General features: G+C 43.9%; 1 protein-coding gene across 1 annotated transcript in view; it reads right to left on the reverse strand.

The window, feature by feature from the left end:
• Positions 1–13,829, reverse strand: part of LOC311116371 (acetylcholine receptor subunit beta-like) — a gene marked incomplete at its 3' end in the record, with an annotated part of 32,017 nt that extends 18,188 nt beyond the window's left edge. The window contains exons 1-8 of the mRNA XM_084191455.1: positions 13,756–13,829; positions 12,156–12,289; positions 11,410–11,454; positions 10,688–10,797; positions 9,253–9,361; positions 7,862–8,006; positions 7,381–7,569; positions 3,736–3,959 (exon numbers count right to left, since the gene is read on the reverse strand). Coding sequence (XP_084047581.1) covers positions 3,736–3,959; positions 7,381–7,569; positions 7,862–8,006; positions 9,253–9,361; positions 10,688–10,797; positions 11,410–11,454; positions 12,156–12,289; positions 13,756–13,816 — 1,017 coding nt within the window. The 5' untranslated portion in view covers positions 13,817–13,829. The remainder of the gene's footprint in view (positions 1–3,735; positions 3,960–7,380; positions 7,570–7,861; positions 8,007–9,252; positions 9,362–10,687; positions 10,798–11,409; positions 11,455–12,155; positions 12,290–13,755) is intronic.
• Positions 13,830–22,297: the final 8,468 nt, after the last annotated feature.

The raw sequence follows: 22,297 nt of genomic DNA on the forward strand, positions 1-22,297 counted from the left end.
GGTAAGGAGGTGTGTGTGGGGATTGGATCCCTGGTTGGTTAGACTGGTAAGGAGGTGTGTGTGGGGATTGGATCCCTGGTTGGTTAGACTGGTAAGGAGGTGTGTGTGGGGATTGGATCCCTGGTTGGTTAGACTGGTAAGGAGGTGTGTGTGGGGATTGGATCCCTGGTTGGTTAGACTGGTAAGGAGGTGTGTGTGGGGATTGGATCCCTGGTTGGTTAGACTGGTAAGGAGGTGTGTGTGGGGATTGGATCCCTGGTTGGTTAGACTGGTAAGGAGGTGTGTGTGGGGATTGGATCCCTGGTTGGTTAGACTGGTAAGGAGGTGTGTGTGGGGATTGGATCCCTGGTTGGTTAGACTGGTAAGGAGGTGTGTGTGGGGATTGGATCCCTGGTTGGTTAGACTGGCAAGGAGGTGTGTGTGGGGATTGGATCCCTGGTTGGTTAGACTGGCAAGGAGGTGTGTGGAGGTGTAAGGAGGTGTGTGTGGGGATTGGATCCCTGGTTGGTTAGACTGGTAAGGAGGTGTGTGTGGGGATTGGATCCCTGGTTGGTTAGACTGGTAAGGAGGTGTGTGTGGGGATTGGATCCCTGGTTGGTTAGACTGGCAAGGAGGTGTGTGTGGGGATTGGATCCCTGGTTGGTTAGACTGGCAAGGAGGTGTGTGGAGGTGTAAGGAGGTGTGTGTGGGGATTGGATCCCTGGTTGGTTAGACTGGTAAGGAGGTGTGTGTGGGGATTGGATCCCTGGTTGGTTAGACTGGTAAGGAGGTGTGTGTGGGGATTGGATCCCTGGTTGGTTAGACTGGTAAGGAGGTGTGTGTGGGGATTGGATCCCTGGTTGGTTAGACTGGTAAGGAGGTGTGTGTGGGGATTGGATCCCTGGTTGGTTAGACTGGTAAGGAGGTGTGTGTGGGGATTGGATCCCTGGTTAGTTAGACTGGTAAGGAGGTGTGTGTGGGGATTGGATCCCTGGTTAGTTAGACTGGTAAGGAGGTGTGTGTGGGGATTGGATCCCTGGTTGGTTAGACTGGCAAGAGGCAGCTTTTCGCCAAAGCTGCCAAGCGCCGACATCAGAGAGCGTCCTGGAGAAAGAACTATCAGACAAGCAGGGCCTGCCAGCACACACGAGTACATACGAATGCACGCAGACAACTCTCTCCCAGCTCGAGATAACATCCTTCAACAGGAGGAGGAGGAGTATGTAGTATGTACCGTTTGGGGGTCTCTTGTCTTTCTCCACCCATGGACTTAAACAACCCCAGATTTAATTCAGCTTTACCAGTGTTCTGTTACATCACGCACAGTCCTTGGCTATGTTCCCCAAATGTTCCACTGAGGTCAACCGTTAAAGTTCCCATGTATTAGTCCACCGTGGCCAGTGTTTATCAGTGGTGACTGCTGGGAGGAGATATCGGAGGACAGGCACACTGTAACACCTGAGATTGATGAATGGAAAGGAATTAAACACATTATTTCCATGTGTTTGATACCATTCCAGGTATTCCAGCCATTACAATGAGCCTGTCCTCCAGAATCACCTCCCACCAGCCACCTCTGATGTGTATATAAAGAACGGGGCTGAGCCTCAGATAACATACTTTCTGGAAAGAGCCACTGTTTCAGAATGAGGGGTGCTGTAGCTCTGCTGGTGTTGCTGTTCTGTCTGTCTGGTGGGCTCAGGGACATAGTGGAGGGGTCCAAGAGAATGACATCACTCAACAAGGTCACAGGACCGAAGCTACAGAGACAACCCAACCTGACGGCTGAGCTGAGAGCGCTGAGAGACATGATTTTGGAACAGAGAGTGGAGCTGAGGTACATGGAGGCCAGAGATACAGCCAGTGAGGGAGAGGTGGAGGAACTGAAGAGCAAGAATGCCGTTTTAGTGAACAAGGTGGTCGAGCAAGGAGTGGAGCTGAGCGTCACCAAGACTGAACTGCAGAGCCACAAGAACACAGTGGATCAACTGACAGGAGAGGTGGAGGAGCTGAAGAGAGAGAATGCAGAAAGGCCAAAGGTGGCCTTCTCTGCTGCTTTAGGCAGTCCAGTGGGACCCTTCAATGCTGACACCTTTCTGGTCTACACCAATGTCATCACTAACATTGGTAACGCCTACACCCCTGTTACAGGGGCCTTCACAGCACCAGTGAGAGGGCTCTACTACATTAGATTCATTGGTATGGTCAACCGTATCTCAGCAAAGGCCAATGTAGTATTGCTTAAGAATGGTCAGCATATAAAAGCGGCAAATGACTACAATGGACACAATCAGTATGTATCCAATGCAGTGATTCTGTTGCTGGAGAAAGGAGATGTGGTCTCCATACACCTTGACTCAGGCTGCAGACTCTATGATGATTTCAATAAACATACCATCTTCAGTGGCTCCCTGCTCTTTCCTATGTGATAGGAACACCGTATTTGAGGGTTAACTGATTCGGTGGATGTCACATTGAAACTAAGTGCATTCCTGAATTTTACAATATGCTGTTTAAATCCCTCTCTTTCTCTCTCTCGCTCTCTTATTCACAAAACAGACTATGAACTGTGCACTAACCCACAATGCTCCTAACCAATTAAGACTAACTGTCATCCTTGATCCAATGTGTGATGTCACAGTGAGTAGCAAGCATATCTGGTAGTGAACATTGATCTCTGCTATATCCAGGGTTGGGTCAATTTCATTTAAATACAGTCAGCTTAGGAAGTAAACTGACATTCCAATTACATTTTTTCTAAATGCTTGCTACTCACTGTGACATCTCACTGCTTTTGCTCAATGCTTTTCAAATGAGTTTTTTTATTTTCTTTATTGGATTTGGAATTTCAGTTTACTTCCTGTATTGACTGAATTGAAATGGAATTGACCACAACCCTGGATATAGCATGTCACTCTGTCCTATGTGGCATTCCCCATTCACTCAGTTGGTAGAGCATGGCGTTTGCAACGCCAGGGTTGTGGGTTCGATTCCCACGGGGGGCCAGTATGAAAATGTATGCACTCACTAACTGTAAGTCGCTCTGGATAAGAGCGTCTGCTAAATGACTAAAATGTCAAATGTAATATGCTAACCAGCTAACGAATACTTCAGCACCATATTCCTGTCAATGGGTCTCTCTGCTCCGGAATAAGAACTCCTCAGGTTAATATCTTCTAGTTGTTGACACACACTCACTTTTAGAGGAGGAGAAAAGGCAGAGGAGAAACAGAGGGAAAAGGAGGAGAAAATACTGTATAGGGTCTCTCTCTCACTCTCTCTCTCTCTCTTCTATCATCCATTTCCGTGCCATTTCCTTCTATTAAAACATGCACATTTTCCGGCATAGCCATGGTGATTGTTCAGCCATTCAATGATTGGCGGGCGGTGGTGGAGCAGTACCGAGGCGATGTAATTAGCTTTAAATAATGTAGAGGCCAGAGCCATTGGTGTTTAATATGCATGCAGGTGCACGTCCGGACGGACGCACGTACACACACACACACGAGCATGTACGCGCACGTTCAACACGCGCACGCACATACACACCTTCCTACCCGCCTGCCTGAGACTCCCAATACTAAAACCTTTTTTCCCCTTCTATTGTTTTCTTCTGCATTCCTCCTCCAACCGTCATAAATATTCATGAGCTTTAGCGTTTTCAGAGTCTCGTTTACTACGAGTCAAGGAAAGGAAGGGAGAGAGGAAGGAAAAAAATAAAATATATGGTATTCCAACAGGGCCGCCCAATCTCACCTTGCGGACCCACATGGGCATGTGGTGTGTGGAGGGGGACCGGTGGTGCAGGTTGAGGACCACCACACTGAGGATGACTGAGACCGTGACCAGGATCATGGTGAACATGAGGTAGTTGACGATGATGGGGACACCCAGGGAGGTCTCAGGGACCTTGTCAGCCAGCAGCAGCAGGAACACAGTCAGGGTGAGCAGCACGTTGATGGACAGACCCATCTTCTCACCTGGACAGAGAGGTGGAGAGGGAAAGGAGGACACACAGAGAAATACATAGATTAACAACATATAGAACATATATTATACACATAGGTTAGAGAGGACACATATAGATAGATAGATCTATATATACATTGACAATATACAATTTAGACATGGATATACACACACACACTTTCTCTCCCCCACACACACACCCCATCTCCTCCTCCTCCTCCTCCTCCCCCCAGTTGCTACCTACACAGAGGACACCCAGCGTGAGACCCGTGGTCAGGTTAATGTGGTGCAGAGCGGCTCTATAGAGCCTAATAGGAATTAAGCCCTTAAATCATTTGTAACGTGTCCTTAGTCAGGCCTACTGAGCGTGTGTGTGTGCGTGTGGTTGAGGGTGTGTGTGCAAACGAACGTGTGTGTGTGTAGTTAGTTAGTTAGCAGAAGGGAGAAGATAAAAGGATTGTGTTTTAACAGTAGCTGGCCCAACGTGTAATTCATCAGTTAATGACCTGTAATGGGGGATTCATCGCACGGTCCCTTTCTCTCAACTCAAAAACCACATGGAAACGGGATATATTTTTACATTACTGGTTAGAGGACAGCCTGTATACCCCAATCACCTACATATTGGGAATGTTGCATTATGATACAGGGGTCACCAAAACAGAAAGAGAAGCACAACACTGCTTTGTCAATCACTCAAAGATTATCACATTGAAATCAATAACGCAAGAGGGGGAGATGAGGTTGCACATCCTGTTAAGACTAACACAGCTCAAAAACCACACGGAATCTGGGAATAATGTGTACATCACTGGTTAGAGGACACTTCGTAGAAGACAGCTAGCTACATTTTGAAGTGTTGCATGTTGATTCGCGGTAAGTGTAACGCAATACGTTTTTTGTTAATCACTTCCATCGATATCACGCTGAAGTCAATAGAACAGGGAGCAAACGATTGGGGTGTAGCGCTGTTTAAACTGAGGTTAAAGTATTCAAAGGCCACACAAAAACTTGGAATAACCTATACATGGTTGGTTAGATGAGAACTTGTAGAAGGCTTATATCTAGATTTTGGAATGACGGGTGTTGATTTCGGGAGGCTACCATCACGGAACAGGGACCAAAACACTTTTTATGTTAGTTAACTTCAACGAATCACGACCCGCCATAGAATATCAACAGTGTCAACGTTTGGCTGCCATTTAACATTTAACATTTTAGTCATTTAGCAGACGCTCTTATCCAGAGCGACTTACAGTTAGTGAGTGCATACATTTTTTATTTAAGTGATAGTTTGACTGTCAAATCAGTGTATTGGTACGTGGTCAGTGACTTTTATAGAGAGACCGACCCCAAATTATCGGTGCCATTTGAGAAATAAAATTATATAGTTCTAAGTCACAAATATTTCTCACTTGTTTTCAAAAGCAGGCGCTCTAGACTAGTGTCCATAGGGTCAGTGCAGCAGGCTGAATGTTTAACGTCCCTACTAAAGGTGATATAACCAAGTGACGTAACAAAGGTGCTTAAAGGACACATACACTGTTTTCACACTGTAAGGAGTGTGTTTGTGGACTTTGTCGTCTCTGGGGGGCTTCCAGAGGCCCATAGATAAGCACAGAGCTGAACAGAGACAGAGAGAGAGGCTGTATCTTTACATACAGAGCCCCAGGGACCCGGGCTTAAATGTGTCCTTGTACTCTCTGTGTGTTATGCTGCTACGCTACAGTGCAGTCACTATGTGACCAAAGAACACCCCCCTCTCTCTCCAACTCCCCTCCTACACAAGCCTTGGGTCCTAAAGAGAAACATGTTCACAGGCAGGTGGGTTTTAATGAGCTTTTTTTAGTGTTGAAGTGTGTGTGTCGGGGAGAGTGTGTGTGCTTGCGTGTGTCTTGGAGCCTGAAGGAACATTCTGTGCTCGTGGTCACCCATGAGAGGCTGTGTGTAGGAAGACGAAGGTCATAGGAGAAACACACCGTTTCTGCACTATGAGAGACTCTGTGATAGTTAGCCTGGTCTTCCACTGTGTCATAATATATACCATTTAGCAGACACTTTTATCCAAAGCGACTTACAGTCATGCGTGCATACATTTTACTTACGGGTGGTCCCGGGAATCAAACCCACTTTTATTTTTTTATTTTATTTATTTCACCTTTATTTAACCAGGTAAGCCAGTTGAGAACAGGTTCTCATTTACAACTGCGACCTGGCCAAGATAAAGCAAAGTAGTGCAATAAAAAACAACACAGAGTTACATATGGGGTAAAAAACATAAAGTCAGAAATACAACAGAAAATATATATACAGTGTGTGCAAATGTAGCAAGTTATGGAGGTAAGGCAATAAATAGGCTATAGTGCAGAATAATTACAATAGTATTAACACTGGAATGCTAGATGTGCAAGAGATTATGTGCAAATAGAGATACTGGGGTGCAAAAGAGCAAAATAAATAACAATATAGGGATGAGGTAGTTGGGTGGGCTAATTTCAGATGGGCTGTGTACAGGTGCAGTGATCGGTAAGGTGCTCTGACAACTGATGCTTAAAGTTATTGAGGGAGATAAGAGTCTCCAGCTTCAGAGATTTTTGCAATTCGTTCCAGTCATTGGCAGCAGAGAACTGGAAGGAATGGCGGCCAAAGGAGGTGTTGGCTTTGGGAATGACCAGTGAGATATACCTGCTGGAGCGCAGACTACGGGTGGGTGCTGCTATGGTGACCAATGAGCTAAGATAAGGCGGGGATTTGCCTAGCAGTGATTTATAGATGGCCTGGAGCCAGTGGGTTTGACGACGAACATGTAGTGAGGACCAGCCAACACTACCCTGGTGTAACAAGCATTACAACTGAGCTACAAAGGACCATTCTCACAGGGGGGCCAGTATGAAAAATGTATGCACTCACTAACTGTAAGTGGCTCTGGATAAGAGCGTCTGCTAAATGACTAAAATGTAAAATGTAAACATGACACACAGTAAAACAGCAGGTTATTTTTAAAACATGTATTACTGATCTATATGGTTCTATAAATGAACACTATATAAATACATTAATCTGTTCAAACTACTATTAAGTACCGGTAATCCTGTTTTAGGATGCATATCATGATGAACAGGGCAATATCAACATAGCTATCCATAAACTCCTTGAATGAATTAATTTCACTCATTCTATAACACACTGTTCTCTCTGCTGTATTAGAAGTAGATACACCTAATGTCCGTCTTGCATTACACCCCTAATGGTTAAGGTTAGTATTAGAGGAGGCTAAACTGATCCTAAATCTTTGCCTCACCATCGTCAAGGGGTGATTATGGTTAGGTTTGATGAGGCTAAACTGATCTTAGATCTGTGCCTATGTGTGGTGAGCGTTCTGGTACATAAATCCAAGATCATTACACTGATCCTAGATCTGTGCTATCTCACCAGCGTCGGGCGGCAGGTAGAAGTTGAAGATGGCTATGCAGGTGAGGAGGATACAGGGGATGATGATGTTGAAGACATAGTAGAGGGGCTTCCTCTCGATGATCAGGTAGAAGGTGATGTCTTCATACAGGTCCTCACGGATCTCATTCTTCCTGCTGGGCTGGTGGCGGATGTACCACTCACCACTCTCTGGGGACAGTGTGTGTTTGGTAACATATTTTAAACATAACCAAAACAAAGACTTTTCAGTGAACATACACAGATTGTTTTAATCATTAGTGTTCTCATCTCTTCCCCAGTGCTGGGTTCAAATAGTATTTGTGTTCTTTACAAAACACACATTTGATTGAGCCTGCCCTGCCTGGAGTGTCACATTCACAAGGTTTGCAACTTTTGGGACTATTCCATTGTTTCCATTGTGCCAGCAGACAACTCCAGTATTTGCAAGTTTGTGTGTGCGTGCGTCTTCTCGTGTCCTCACCACTGAAGCCCCCGTCGTATTGGATCTCTTTGATCTCGTTGCCCTGGTCATCTAGAGCGTACTGCAGGTCAACCTCTGATGAGTCGTAGGTATAAGACTTGAACACCATGGTGCAGTTCTGCCAGTCAAATGGGAAGTATGTCACCTGGACACAGGAAACAGGAAGAGGAGGGGGTGTTAGGATCATGGCTAGAAGGGATCCAGCTTTGTAAAATTAACGTCAGTCAATGCACAACTATTCTTGCAGTTTTAATGCCTTTGTTAAATTAGTGGGGCTTTCCATTCCTACTTTATTTATTTCTCTCTCAAATCCTAAATATGCGCGAATTGCACCGTTTTCAACCCAGAGGTTTTAGCAGCGGCATAGTCAAGCACCTTACTGCTCTGCAATTGCAGTGAGTGCAAAGGAATACCTGGGATAGGATAAAGTATTCCTTCTAACCCCCCCCCCCCCAAATTGTAAAGTGCTTATCCCACTGGCTATAGGGTGAACGCACCAATTTGTGAGTCGCTCTGGCTAAGAGCGTCTGCTAAATGACGTTAATGTGCCCTTGAGCAAGGCACTTAACCCTAATTGCTCCTGTAAGTCGCTCTGGATAAGAGCGTCTGCTAAATGACTAAAATGTAAAATGTAAATGTAAATGCAAAGGGAAGAGTGGGGCTAAACCTAACACGGGTCAATTGTAGGTTAACTTAACGCCACCCAACCTCAAGATCATTTTTCTGGAGTGACTTAAACTTGCATAAGCACAGTGAATATAATGTATAATGTAGGCCTAACTTAGGGTAAACTGCCTCTGGGGGGGGGTGACAAGTGGTTTCTGTAAGAAGTACAGGCAGGTGTTACCCCTTTGGCAGTTTTACCCCAAGTTACCCTAACAGGTAGGCCTACATTATATTCACTGTGCTTATGCAAGTTTTAAGGGACATAAAATTCATCAATAGGCTGCTAACTAGTTAAAAGATCACATTTGGGATCGAGCTAATGATTAGCCCAAGAGGGTAAATGCAGATAGGCAACCCCATGCTTCAGCCAATTTATTTACAGCCACTAAGATGCATCAGTTGGGCTACAGGTGATAATGCTTATACCTGATAATATGGACCAATGCATTGGCTGTATGCATGGTCCAATATGTTAAAATAATTGTAAAAAAATAATCATATCTGGTGGTGTAGAATGTCCTTTTAAAAAAGTCACCAGAACTGAGTTTCTTTGTCCTTCTACAAAATAATTATCCGGGGGTACCTAGGACCCCCCCCCCCCGTCAACCACCGTGACCTTTTACCCCCACTGCTACAAATTTTTAAGGAAACACTGGTGTGTGAATGTCTGCGCACCTGCATTCGTTGTGTGTGTGTGTACGTCCGTGCGCATGTGTGTGTGTCACCTTGACCCCACAGGAGCTGCAGAAGAGGGCAGGGGGAGACCAGGTCACCCTCCCACTACTATAGGCCTGGACAGCGACATGGAGGGCCACATCAAACACACCATCATTACTGCAGAGCGAGTGAGAGAGAGGGCCGAGAGAGCGATGGAGAGAGAGAGAGAGAAAAAAATACCATTCTCACTGTAGATGAGGTATCCTGTCTAAAGGGCTGTAAGAAATAAGCTTGTAGTTCCTATTAAACTCATAATGCAAGACATAACAGAGACATCACCACAATTAGACAGGCAGATTGAGCACCCAGTATTGTAGTCTTCACTGCATTTTATAGGCTTGGCAATAGGCTGGTGAAAGCTCGTTCTTATGGCTAGGGCCCCTCTAAAACCCTGTCCCTGTGAAGGTGTTCTCAGAGATAAAAGGAGAAACATTGATCACCCTCTCTCACACACACAGACGAGTGCACATGCTTGCGCGCGCGCGCACACACACACACACACACACACACACACACACACACACACACACGTGACGCTACACTCTTATAAAAAAATAGTTCCAAAAGGGTTCTTTAGCTGTCCCCATAGAGCCCTTTTTGGTTCCAAGTAGAACCCTTTTTGGTTCCAGGTAGAACCTCTTTGGAAAGGGTTCTACGTGGAACCCAAAGGAGTTCTACCTGGTACCAAAAGGGTTCTACCTGGAACCAAAAAGGGCTCTTCAAAGGGTTCCGCTATGGGGACAACAGAAGAACGTTTTTAGGTTCTTCATTGATAGCACCTTTTTTTAATAAGAGTGTTGGCGAGTGTGTGCAAGTGTGCATGCTTGCTTGTAGGTATGTGAATCCAGCTCCACTCCCCACTCCTCTGAGCTGTGTGGTTCTGTGTGAGTGGGTTCCCAGCTGGAGAGTTGTCTGAGCGGTGTGGTGACACTGGCTCTGTTATTGGGGAGCCATGCTGCCTAATTGCCTATAAAGCAGTGATGAATGAATGGAGCAGAGGGGATATTTACAGCACAGTTAATGGGAGCCTCCACACTGACTGAGCGAGTGTGTAGAAGGGTGTGTGTGTACATATACTCTGTCCTGACTGACCCATCCAGCTACTGCCAAAACACTTTCAGTTAACTTAAAAGACATGGCCAGGAGCAGAAGCCTTAAAAATAGCCAATATTCCCCAAAAACCTTTTGGACACAACCCTTAGCTTTTTAGTATCTAAATTACTGTGACCACTCACATTCTCTTATTCATTTTGGAATTGGAATGTCATTTTACTTCCTGAATTGACTGAATTGAAATGGACTTTAACCCAACCCAGGTAACAATATATACCATTTAAAATATGCTTTTATCCAAAGTGACTTTCGTATGGGTGGCCCCAGCGAGAATCAAACCCATGACCCTGTTGTTGCTAGTGCAATGCTCTACACAGGAGGAATAATTACTTGTTGATGAGGACGATGTCAGGCAGCCAGACCTTCCCAGCAGGAAGTCGCATCACGTCGATCCTATCATGGTCTTTAGGATTCCAGGAGAGACGGTAGTCTGTCCACTCCTGATATCACAGCGACGTGTGTGTGTGTGTGTGTGTGTGAGAGAGACAGAGACAGAGAGAGGAATTGTCCATGTGTGTTCATGTGTGTGTTGGGAGTTGGGTTTAAGTGTTAATGATTTAAAACAGATGGAAATATCCAGAGAGAAAGACGGGAGACAGAAAAAGAGGAGGGAAAAAGGTGCATGTGAAACAGGGGATAACTTTCAGATTTGAAATCTAACCACTTCATCATTTGATCAATTTATTTCACATTTTCCGGCTAGTGTCATTAACTATAAGGAGCACAATATTGCAGTGCATTTGGCCATGAATAATATCAATAACATTTGCATACATTTTCATTTTGCATAAACTGTGTACTATCATTTCAAGTGTTCTTACTGGGTGCATGATTTGTATTGCGGTGTTGTGTGTGTTGACATTTTAGCTTTATAAAGCTCTGCTGATGCATGGAGAAATGTTTTACATGCAAATAAAGTTATTGAATTGGAGCCTGAGTCAAGGTAGACTTTAAAGTGAGATAGTGACCAGAGAGAGAGAGAGAGAGAGCAAGCGAGAAAGAGCGAGAGAGAGAGAGAGAGTAAAATGTGTACAGTTTGTATACAAACTTACCAGGTTCATGATAACGATTGTGCTCATCTCTTCTGCTTTCATGTTCTAGGGAGAAAGAGCACACAGTAAGGTCGTGGTGCATTATGGGAAGGCCCTACACTACAGGATATCTGAGAACAGTGTGGATGTCTGCACTACTTCTCTCTCTATACCTGAAACCAGAGAGGGTTACTGTTTGGGAACAGAGGTACTGTAGGGATAAAAGGGGTGAGTTGTTGGGGTTTGGTGGTAGAGTAGGTAGAAGTCACCTCTAACAACTGATTCAAGGTCAGATCTTTTTTATCCCCCTAATGATTAAGGGTAGAATTTCAGTTGGGTAATCTGATCTTAGATCTGTGGTGAAAAGCCTCTCTGACCAGGGGTATATAGCTGCACTGAGCACAGATAACTGACCGGCCAGGCGCTGCTATTTAAAACCTGCAGAGGAATGTCAGCTAGCTAGACAGCTGTCCTGACCTAGCAGAGAGAGGAGATGAGAGGGGGGGGGGGGGGTCTAGCTAGACAGCTGTCCTGACCTAGCAGAGAGAGGAGAGAAGAAGAGGAAAGGGGGATGGGAAGGAGGGGTGAACCGTGTAACTCTCCCTCTATCTATCACCAGATCTCTACATAGCCCTATCACTTACTCATTCACTTCCTGTAACACTTTGGATGTGTCATGCTAACTGGTATGCTGATGGAATGTTGCCAGTAACGTAGTGGTTAGGTGTTTGTGTGTAAGTGCGTGTGTGTGTTGCGGCACCCCTTACCAGGCTGACGAAGGAGGAGAGGATCATGCCAATCCGGACCACCACCTTGGCACCAGGTGAGGCCGCAGGGCGAACCTTCAGGTTGTAGTTTTTGAACAGGTCTTTCATCAGCTGCTTCTCCCCCTCCGACGCACCTGAAGGGGGATGGAGGGAGGATGGGGGAGGGGGGGGGGTCAGGGATGTGACCATAGAATTACAGAAAACGCTATAATATAACATTTCTCTTATGAATGGGACAATACGATTTCTGGGTTGGTTAATTGATTGTTTGTGCTGGGCTGGAACAAAAGCCTATACTGACTGTGGCTCTTCAGGACCAGCCACCCCTGGCATAAAGCATTTCATTTTGTGGAACGGTGCATCCTTAACCTACTGCACCTCAATGCTCTGAAATATTCCTATACAATTGTCTACCAAAACAGAGAGTCAGAACTGGGTTCAAATACTATTTGAAATCCTTGCCATTGCAACAGACAAGCTCAATCAAGCACAGCTAAAGTATTTGAAATGATTTCAAATATGAATTGAACCCAGGTCTGGTGAGAGTGCATGCCCCTGTATAACCAGCCGGTGGCCTCCAACCCTTAGCCCCGCCAAACTGTCCAATATTGACGCAGAGTAGCACTTCCATGCATAACTCCTGTTTTCCCCTGAAGGTTTCACAGCATTTATAATGGCCAGCTTTGGAGGCAGCAGCATTCATCATGTGGCCCTACAAACCAGTGCCCCAGCAAGACCGCCTCTGACAGGGACAAATTACAACCATCACACAACCAGGCACCTCCATTAGCCAAGCACAGGAAGGGTCAGACGGGGAGCTGGAGAGCCGGGAGGGGCTCACAGACGGTTGTTAGTGTTTAGCTCCTTTTCCTCTCCCATTTAGGCTACACTAAGTTGGTCTCGAAATCAGGTAGGATGTGTGAGTAGAACTTAATTGGATTAAATGTTTAAAGTATAGACCAGATTTTATGTGAGTTCACGACAAATGCCACTGTCACTTGTTATTCAGTGGCCTTTTAACTCAATAGATAGATAGATAGATAGATAGATAGATAGATAGATAGATAGATAGATAGATAGATAGATAGATAGATAGATTAGGGGCAGTAATGAGGCCTTCTGTATAGATGCTACACACACACCTCCCCTCAAACGAACTACAGACAGCTGCGCGGTAAAAATCACCAATATGGACCTCTCCCAAACTCCAAATTATAAAACTCTATCATACTGAAATGGTCTGGGATGCGTTCTCCTGGGAGTTTCTGAAGACAGGATTACCCTACATTCACATTGGAATTTAGGATGTGCCTAGGCCTAAATCATATTTTTTTGTTCCACGTACTTCTCCCATTGGTATATCTTGTAATTTAAATCAATATCTATATGATGTCATCACGTCAGACTTATTTTATGATTCACTCACGGGTTGATACAGTTGCGCAAAACTGCACATAGTAGAGTGCATGTTTTAGGAGAATGCGCATAAAATAGCGGGCACATCAACGCTTGAGAACAATGGAAATAAGTTGGTATTTTCAAACTATATCGACCATGCGTTACCATGTCTCCACAACTCTGTTTCTTAAGTCCCACTTACCTCCCACCGCGTACAGGCCACACAAGCAACATGACAGCAGGATCAAGTCCAGGGCCCTCATGGCGACCCACAAACCGACAGGCCTTCAAAACAGTAAGTATTTATACTCTTTTACACGACAAATATCTGTTATTTTGCCGTTTGTGCGGTGTAGTTCCTCGGTTTCCGTGTAAATCCAGTGTTGCTGTCTGTCAATCAGGCAGCTCGAGCTAACGGCTGTCTGCTCAAATTACCTTCACGTGGGAGGGGGCACTGTGTCCACCGCGAGAGACCGCCGACGACTTGCATTGGAGACGCAGGGATTTGATTCAGATTCTCCTAGATAATGATAGACTTCTTTAGCCTACACCTCCATATTCAGGCCATGACTGTGCTAGATGAGGTTATATCAAAACGTTTTCAATTTAATAAGGGATACATTCAAACTAACTAATCAATTTGATCCCTTAACTGTTTTAAATAATGAGGACGGTTATGTTCGAGGTTGGGAATGCATAAAATGCTCAAATTAAATATTAAAGAAATAACCAGGGATGAGAATTTTATTTGTATTTTTATGGGAGAATATCATTTGAAGATGTATTTGAATCGCTGCCAGCATAATTAGCCTATGTCGTTTCTGACGTGTTTTGACCGGAAGAGTAGAGTCCTCATAGGCCTAGTTAATAATGCGATGTACTTTTAGGTCATTAGTGAAAGTTATTAATACGAATTACTCACGCCTATCTCTGCTATTAAACTAAAATATGATACAGAGATTTTAATAGCGAGATTAATTATGCTGTTGAAGCCCATGGATACTTAATGGCGCATTTCCATAGAGGATTTACCCTAGTGTTTTACCCATAAGGCTCAGACTTGTCTTTTTCCGTCTACTCAGGCCTGCACCTGTGTCTCACTGGGCCATGGCTCCGGTGGACCTGCTCTCACTTGGGCCAAAGCCAGGCCACTGGTACTTTTCAGCTGGCATTTACAATTGCTAACTGTGAAATGTAACACCTTCTCACAAAGCAGCTGTTTTGATTATGCAGAGGTTGTTGATTCTGCTCTTTACAAGTATTTACAGTCAGCCCTAGCTATGGAAACAACATTTCACTAGTATAACATAAGGGTGTGTTGGTGAACACATAATTGGAGAGGAAGTACAAAACCAACGACGCTAGACAGAGAGGAATTTGCTTTAAGCAAAAGGCAGTTTATTAAAACAGAGATAGCTGGTACTGCTCAAGCTACATGCATGGGCCCAATGCATGGACCCAATCAATTGCCTCTTATGGAGACAGTTGAGAAGGATGGATAAACAGAGTTTACAGCATTATTTTATACAATGTAACATAAAGGAAGGGGTCCTTCTTCTAGTCCCTTGATTGGTTCCCGAGGCGTAGGAGGCGGGTCTGCTCTGTCCAGAGTAGAAGCCCCATTGGTGCACGGCAGAGTCCTCTGCCCTTGGCACCCGACCAGTAGAAGGGGGGGGGTTTGAGAATGAGTGTGCGTCCACAGTGAGATGTCTGTGTGTGTCAAAGAACTCGTGAGGCATGAGAATGAGTGTGCGTGCAAATGAAATATTTGTGTGTGTCCAGGGAACTGGTGAGGAGGATCTGGTGATTGTGGCCTTGGGCGTGGGTGTTGTCCTGTTATTACACTCCTGACTAGGCCATCTGGTGACAAGATATGGCTGCTCTTCTACTGTCCTTTGTTCGACAACCAACACAACAGCCCACTGTTAATACCAGACACATGACAAATCCCCCTCTTCACGTTATAACATTTTATATTTACTACGACAAATTATATTTACTACGACAGGTGTATACACTAATGTAACACTGGTGTTACAGTTGAAATCAACAGAGGACTTCTGATGTGAAAGGCCGAGAATGGGTGACTCAAATAGCCTACAGTTAGGCAACGCGCATTAGCTGCCTGTCACTGTCAGGATAAAGATTCAATTAAGTAGATGGGCTGTCATCACAGAGAGTCATTGGCACATCTGGAGATATTGACAGGTCCTGCTTCTCTTTAAAATAAAGCCCGCTGTGCTGGGTCAATTTTGGCCGGCTGCGGTCGCACCGGGCCTGGCATAATGCTGAGACAAAGCCCCAAAGGCACCTACAACACCACCGCCGATCTGCACTGCACCAGCACCCGTCGTGATGTCCCGGTATTTTATGATGCACTGTCAGTAGCATCTGGAACCCCAACAATTTCATTAGCATAGAAGCTAACTATTAACAACTCGCAACTGGTGTCAACTCAACACCCACGCTATTCGAAAGTCAGTTTATTAAGCTTCCTTTTTGGTACTAACTCAAAGACAGGGATTCATTTGAACCATCTTTTCACACCTATCTTTCTTATCCCTCGAAGAATATCAAATGGATAGGTTGCTCCCGAGTGGCGCAGCGGTCTAAGGCACTGCATCTCAGTGCTTAAGGCGTCACTACAGACCCCCTGGTTCGATTCCAGGCTGTATCACAACCGGCCGTGATTGGGAGTCCCATAGGGCAGCGCACAATTGGCCCAGCGTCGTCCGGGTTTGGCCGGTGTAGGCCGTCATTGTAAATAACTGACTTGCCTAGTTAAATAAAGGTTAAATAAAAAATTAATACAAATCTGAAGATATTCAATAGGGAATGGGAATCAGATTATTGATCTATCAGATATGGTCAGCAATGATATCGTAATTAAGTAGTCATATGCACAAGTGAATGACCAGACATTAGTGATTTGTTGAACAGAGTATAGCCTTGGTTATTTGCAGAGTTGTAACAAGTATGAAAGAAAGCACAGTACACAATTTAAAGAAGCAAATCCATGAGACCAGTTTTTTTACAATCATACAAATATATTAGTTTTTATTCAATTATATCCAATAATATGCCTCCCTTGACTTGGTGTAAGTTATTATAGAAATGAATACAGATCATATTGCAAATGCAGAGAATACAATGGGTCAAGGAGGAATAGAGTTTTTATGGGGGAAAAGGAAGGACTCCTTGACTTTCTTTTTTGATGTGTCCAGTAAATGTTGGGCGCATGCATGCTTGTAGTACGGTCTGTCTGTGACTCTCTCTGCTGCCGTAGGCTATAGTGCTCAAAACAACCTTGGATAGATAGAACTTTATTGTCCAGACTCCCATGCCATTAATCCATGTTTATTATACTCCCATTGTTTTGTTACAAAAATAGTGTCATTGTGGCTTTTTAGTTAGCTGGAAGACTGAAGCACTGTTTTTGCATTGGAAGACGAGAAAAAAAGGTACATGGACATTTTCTTCAAATCCTTTTTTGGAAGACTTCATCATTATTTTCATCATCATCATCACAATAACTTGGATCATCCATGCAATACAAAACTCTAGGGGCTCCAATGTACAAAGCAGACCACTTTTATCGATCGCAAAATCACACACGTGGGTTATACAGTGTGTGTGTGTGTGTGTGTGAGAGAGAGATGGTGAGTGAGCAGTGTGCATGTGGCTGGAGAGCTAGTTAGATTCATCTCAAGGTTCATAGGTCAGAGGTCATCCAGTTTGATTGACATGTTTGTAACCGTGGTGAGGGATTCTGGGGCTCCGGAAGACATAGTAGCCAAAAGGTGAATATCCTTCCTTCTTTGCACTCTGTCACTCACTAATATTTTACTTTTCTGTTTGTCTTTTAGTTTGCATTTTTGGGTTGAGGTTCAGTGTTGGGTGGGTGGCGCATGTCAGAGTCTGATTCTAAACAAGTCATGAATGTGTATTCAAACATGAAAATAAACAGATTGAATAGAGAGACAAACAGTATATGGACGGACCAACTGTGACATATCCATTACAAAACTAAAATTCCATCGACAGAATCCCCAAAAAGAACATTCTTTACAACAGTCACAATAACCCCAACAACATACCCCCAATGACAATCAAATGACAATTATTCAATCGTGGTCTTCACCAACAAGATCCCACCTTTAAAAACTGTAATACATCTTCACTTCAGCATAGTCGACATACAGTCACTATGCAAAGCCACCATCATACCATAATAGGCCTGGGTTCAAATACTATTCTAAATCTTTCAAACACTTTCAGCGTTTGTTTGCCCTAGTCTTCCTGAAGTGCCCAATGGCCAGGGTTTGCACTCATGTCACTATTCTATTGGTTCCATTATGCCGGGCAAGCTCAATCAAGCCCAGATAAAGTATTTTAAATGATTTTAAATAGTATTTGAACCCAGGTCTGGTATACAGTACCTCTGGGCAGCTCCCCAGCTTAGCTCTTATTTTAAAGGTGACCTCTGCAATTTACATCTACGCCAGCCCAGCCCGACTCCATGCAGAAGTGCTGTGTGTGCATTGCAGATGTGCTTCAGGAGAGAACTATACCTTTAAAATGCAGCATTACTCTGAGGTCTAACAGGGTGGGGATTGGAGATAGCTACGGGCCAGTGGTATTTCCGCGTTAAACTCAGGGCTGTGTTGGGTCGGGGCTTTAAAAAATGAATATATATATCTGAGAACGGGGCCGTTGGTTCATTTTTTTTTTCAAAGCACGTGATCTTCTCTCGTTTTTTTGTCTATTTTCTACTGCATTGCAGATGTGGGGAGAAGGACTACACCCCAAAGTAACACACATAGACACATGTAACAGCAACCCCACTCACTCACAAACAAAACATTCGAAAAAAAAAAAAATCTGATAAAACAACACATTTTGCTTTATATTTGCTAAGTTGTTAAACACTCTCCTAGATAGATCCTCTGTGTTGCATCTTTTAATGAAGTTCATTGCTTTCTGCCCGAGGACTAGCGCTCATTGATTTGGCTTCTTATTGTATTCCTCTCCTCAGTCACTCACTCTTATGCTGTCAGGAGTGCACACAGAGTGAACAGACACATTTTCACACATAAAATACATGTACTGTAGACAGGCCATACACAGAGATAGACACAGACAGACAGATGCTATGCAGAGAAGATGCGCGCACACAAACACAGCCTCTGCCTTCAGGTTGAAGGGAAGTTGTGTTTGGGAGACGGATCAGAAGAGGAAGTGAAACTTCAAAGTGTGGCAGAGGGGGCATGAGTTAGTTACATGATGCAGGATGCACGCCTCTCTCCCTCTCTCTTTGTCCTTCTCTCTCCATCCCTCTGCCCTGAGTCCTCCAGGACTCCAGAAGATCTAAACTGCAGATCTCTGTCTCTCAGCACGCAGGAGTCCTGACTGGGGAGAAATGGAGGGTGAGAAGGAGGGAGAGAAGGCCCCCAGGGAACCAAGGACAAATGGAGTGTGTGAAGTGTACTCCTGCACAGAACCTCTAACGCTTAACCTCGTTTAATAACCATATCTCTCACAACACATACACGCACATATTCGAACGCCCTTACACACACATACTTAAGCATGCACAAGCATCCACATACTCTATCCCACTTACACGGTCAGAATGAATGTATCAATATAATGTAATACGCGTTCTAAAAATATATATTTGAAATCCTGGAGCAATTTATGGGGCGCTTAGCAGCTGTAAATCCAGCTCTTCGTCTTTCTGATCAAAGTATGTGGTCAGGTAAAACCTGGGATGGAGAGATAAATTAGATAGACAAGAGATGAATGGTGGCGCCATACAGGTTGCAAAATAGTTTGGAAGAGATTTTCAGTGTGCCGATTCCATGGCACATGGTTTATGAACTGATACACAAAATGACGCTTGATTCAAAAATTAGTTTTTCAATTTAAATTATAAAAAATTCTGCCACCAACAGAATGTTGTGTATAGTATATAGGGCAAATACCCATGTCAGCTATGCAGATTTTGCTGTGAAGAGACAGAATCATTAGATCACTAATTCTGGTATTTCCCCTATGTAGCTTGATTCTGGTCACAGGTTCAGGAGTGGCTAAAAAGTCATAACATTGTTCTAAAATTAACCCTACAAATAGCACTGTTGGGGGATCTGGAAAGCCATAGTCAATCAATCAACAGCATAATAATACTCCTAGCAAAAATATTCATTTTAAAATCACAATCTGTTGATAATATGTGGTTAGAAAGGTTCAGAATCTATGAAAGACATCACAGTTGAAAAATATATGGCACAAGGAAATCAAGAGAGGACGGTCTATGGAGATAGGTGGGATGGGCTGAGAGAAGCTGAGGTGTGGATTTAATCTGTAATAGTTATTCATCTGTAAAAGTTGTGACTGAAAATAATATATATCATGTGTACTGGACATGTCTGAGCACTATGAATCCAAATGTTAAAAAAATCCAATGAATCCAAATGTGTATATAAAATAAAAATTCAGAGGGTGAATCGCAAGACTAAAGATTTAAGTGCCTTTGACTGGGGTATGGTAGTAGGTAGTGGTAGTGCCAGGCGCACCGGTTTGTGTCAAGAACTGCAACGCTGCTGGGTTTTTCACACTCAACAGTTTCCCATGTGTATCAAGAATGGTCCACCACCATCCAGCCAACTTGACACAACAGTGGGAAGCATTGGAGTCAACATGGGTCAGCATCCCTGTGGAACGCTTTCGACACCTTGTAGAGTCCATGCCCCGATGAATTCAGGCTGTTCTAAGGGCGAAAAGTTAGGCAGGTGTCCTTAATGTTTTATACACTCAGTGTATGTTATATTATATTATGTAAAAATGTATTTGTAACAAAAATGTATTTGTAACAAAGTTACTTTTTCCTCCGAAGAGGAGTGGTGGATGGGCCAATAAAAAATTAGATGAATGGCGGTCTTTAGACACAGTAATTCATGCTGAATGACTTGAAGTGTTATCTGATTGCCCGGAGGAAGGCGTAGGATATGCAGAGATGTGGAAAAGAGATGAGGAGGAGTGCATCTGTTCTTAGATGTATTCAACACTTCAACGTTCCAAGGAACACTTTGAACACGGCAGAAACACAGCACACCCCACACTTATGAATGCGAGCACAGAAATCAATGCACTCACTCACACACACACACACACACACACACACACACACACACACACACACACACTCACACACACACACACAATTTCCACTCTATAAACATCTTTATAGTCTCCCCTCTCTGCATCTAATGAAAGAAGGTCAAAAACACTGCAAACCCAACATCTGCGGGACTATATAAAACCACAGTCCATCTGAATAACAACATTATCCTCCTTTACTGTACAGTAATATTGGGATGCTATCCCATCTTCATTATTGCAACTTACACGCAGACGTAAATAAATAAACTTTGAATACAGTCAGGGTAATTATAATAAGAGACTTGATTTGTTTTTTTCTGTGTGTGTGCGTGCGTGCGCATGTGTGTGCATTTAAGATGGAAGCATCTACCCTGCTGGCTTTGATGTCAGATTAACACAAGAAGAGGAGGAATCTCACTGCTACGTCAGATTAGAGCCATATGTACTTCACAGTCCACACTCCATTATACCCCTGCATTGATATGTCACACACTTCAACCCTACACTCCATAACCTACCTACATACACTAGCATAGCAGTACCCTGTGGCTACATAAATGTACATACAGGTACTCACACCTTGTGCGTCCATAGATATACTGTACATGCATGTATACACACATACAAACGTTTTTGAGGGGTTTGAACAAATGGGATTGAATTTGGTTTAAAGTTTCGCCTATCCCTACAGTAACACAAACATACCCTTATGAACACACACCAATCAGATGTGATGTGTATTAACAATTATGTACACACACAGATGACAACACACACATAAACACACACAGACGACAACACACACATACACACTCACATTCATTACCTAATGTACTATGACCTCAACCAGCTGAAGAGGACAGTACTCTATTGCATTGCTAAGGGACTAGTGGGTATCAGTGTTGTACTATCACAACAACATTATCTTCATACTTATCTGCTGCTAGTCAGGTAATTTACTCAGCATTAGCTCTTAACTTACTTACAGTACACTCTTATCTCATAGCTAATAGTAACTAACGCGTATCAAGTTGCGTTTGGAGAGTTGTGATTGAAAACAATGTAAGGGAAAGACATTGGGGGGACATATAATAATATATTGCAACATAGATTTTCCCAGCCCTTAAAGAAAACAGTAAAATCATAGGATTCATGGCCATTTCCCAAATATCCCATTTATGGGTTCACTGACCTTATTCAACATTGACTGGTTTGATTCACCAGCAGAAGCCCTCGCTTAATGTATTCTCTTATTCTCTCTACTCTGCTCCCCTCCCCTTCTCTCCTCCCCTCCCCATCCCCCTCTCCTTCCCTCCAAACCCATCTCCCCCTCGCCTCTCCTTTCCTCCCCTCTCCCCCCATATCCTCCTCTTCCTCCCCCTCACACCATTTAGTTCTTCCCAGAGACTAATGTTCTCAGAACCTTTCTATAATTGGACATGTTTGGAATTAGCTTGTGGAATCAGTGGGTCAGGCGTGGTGTGTCAATGTGTGTTTGTATGTGTGTGCGCGTGTGTGTGTGTGTTAACGTGGGCCTGTAGGCTCAGCACCCGGGGGGGGGGGCTGGCCGAATACATCAAACT

The sequence above is a fragment of the Coregonus lavaretus genome, assembly GCF_964263955.1.
Source record: "Coregonus lavaretus genome assembly, contig: HAP1_SCAFFOLD_1942, whole genome shotgun sequence".
Lineage (NCBI taxonomy): Eukaryota > Metazoa > Chordata > Actinopteri > Salmoniformes > Salmonidae > Coregonus > Coregonus lavaretus.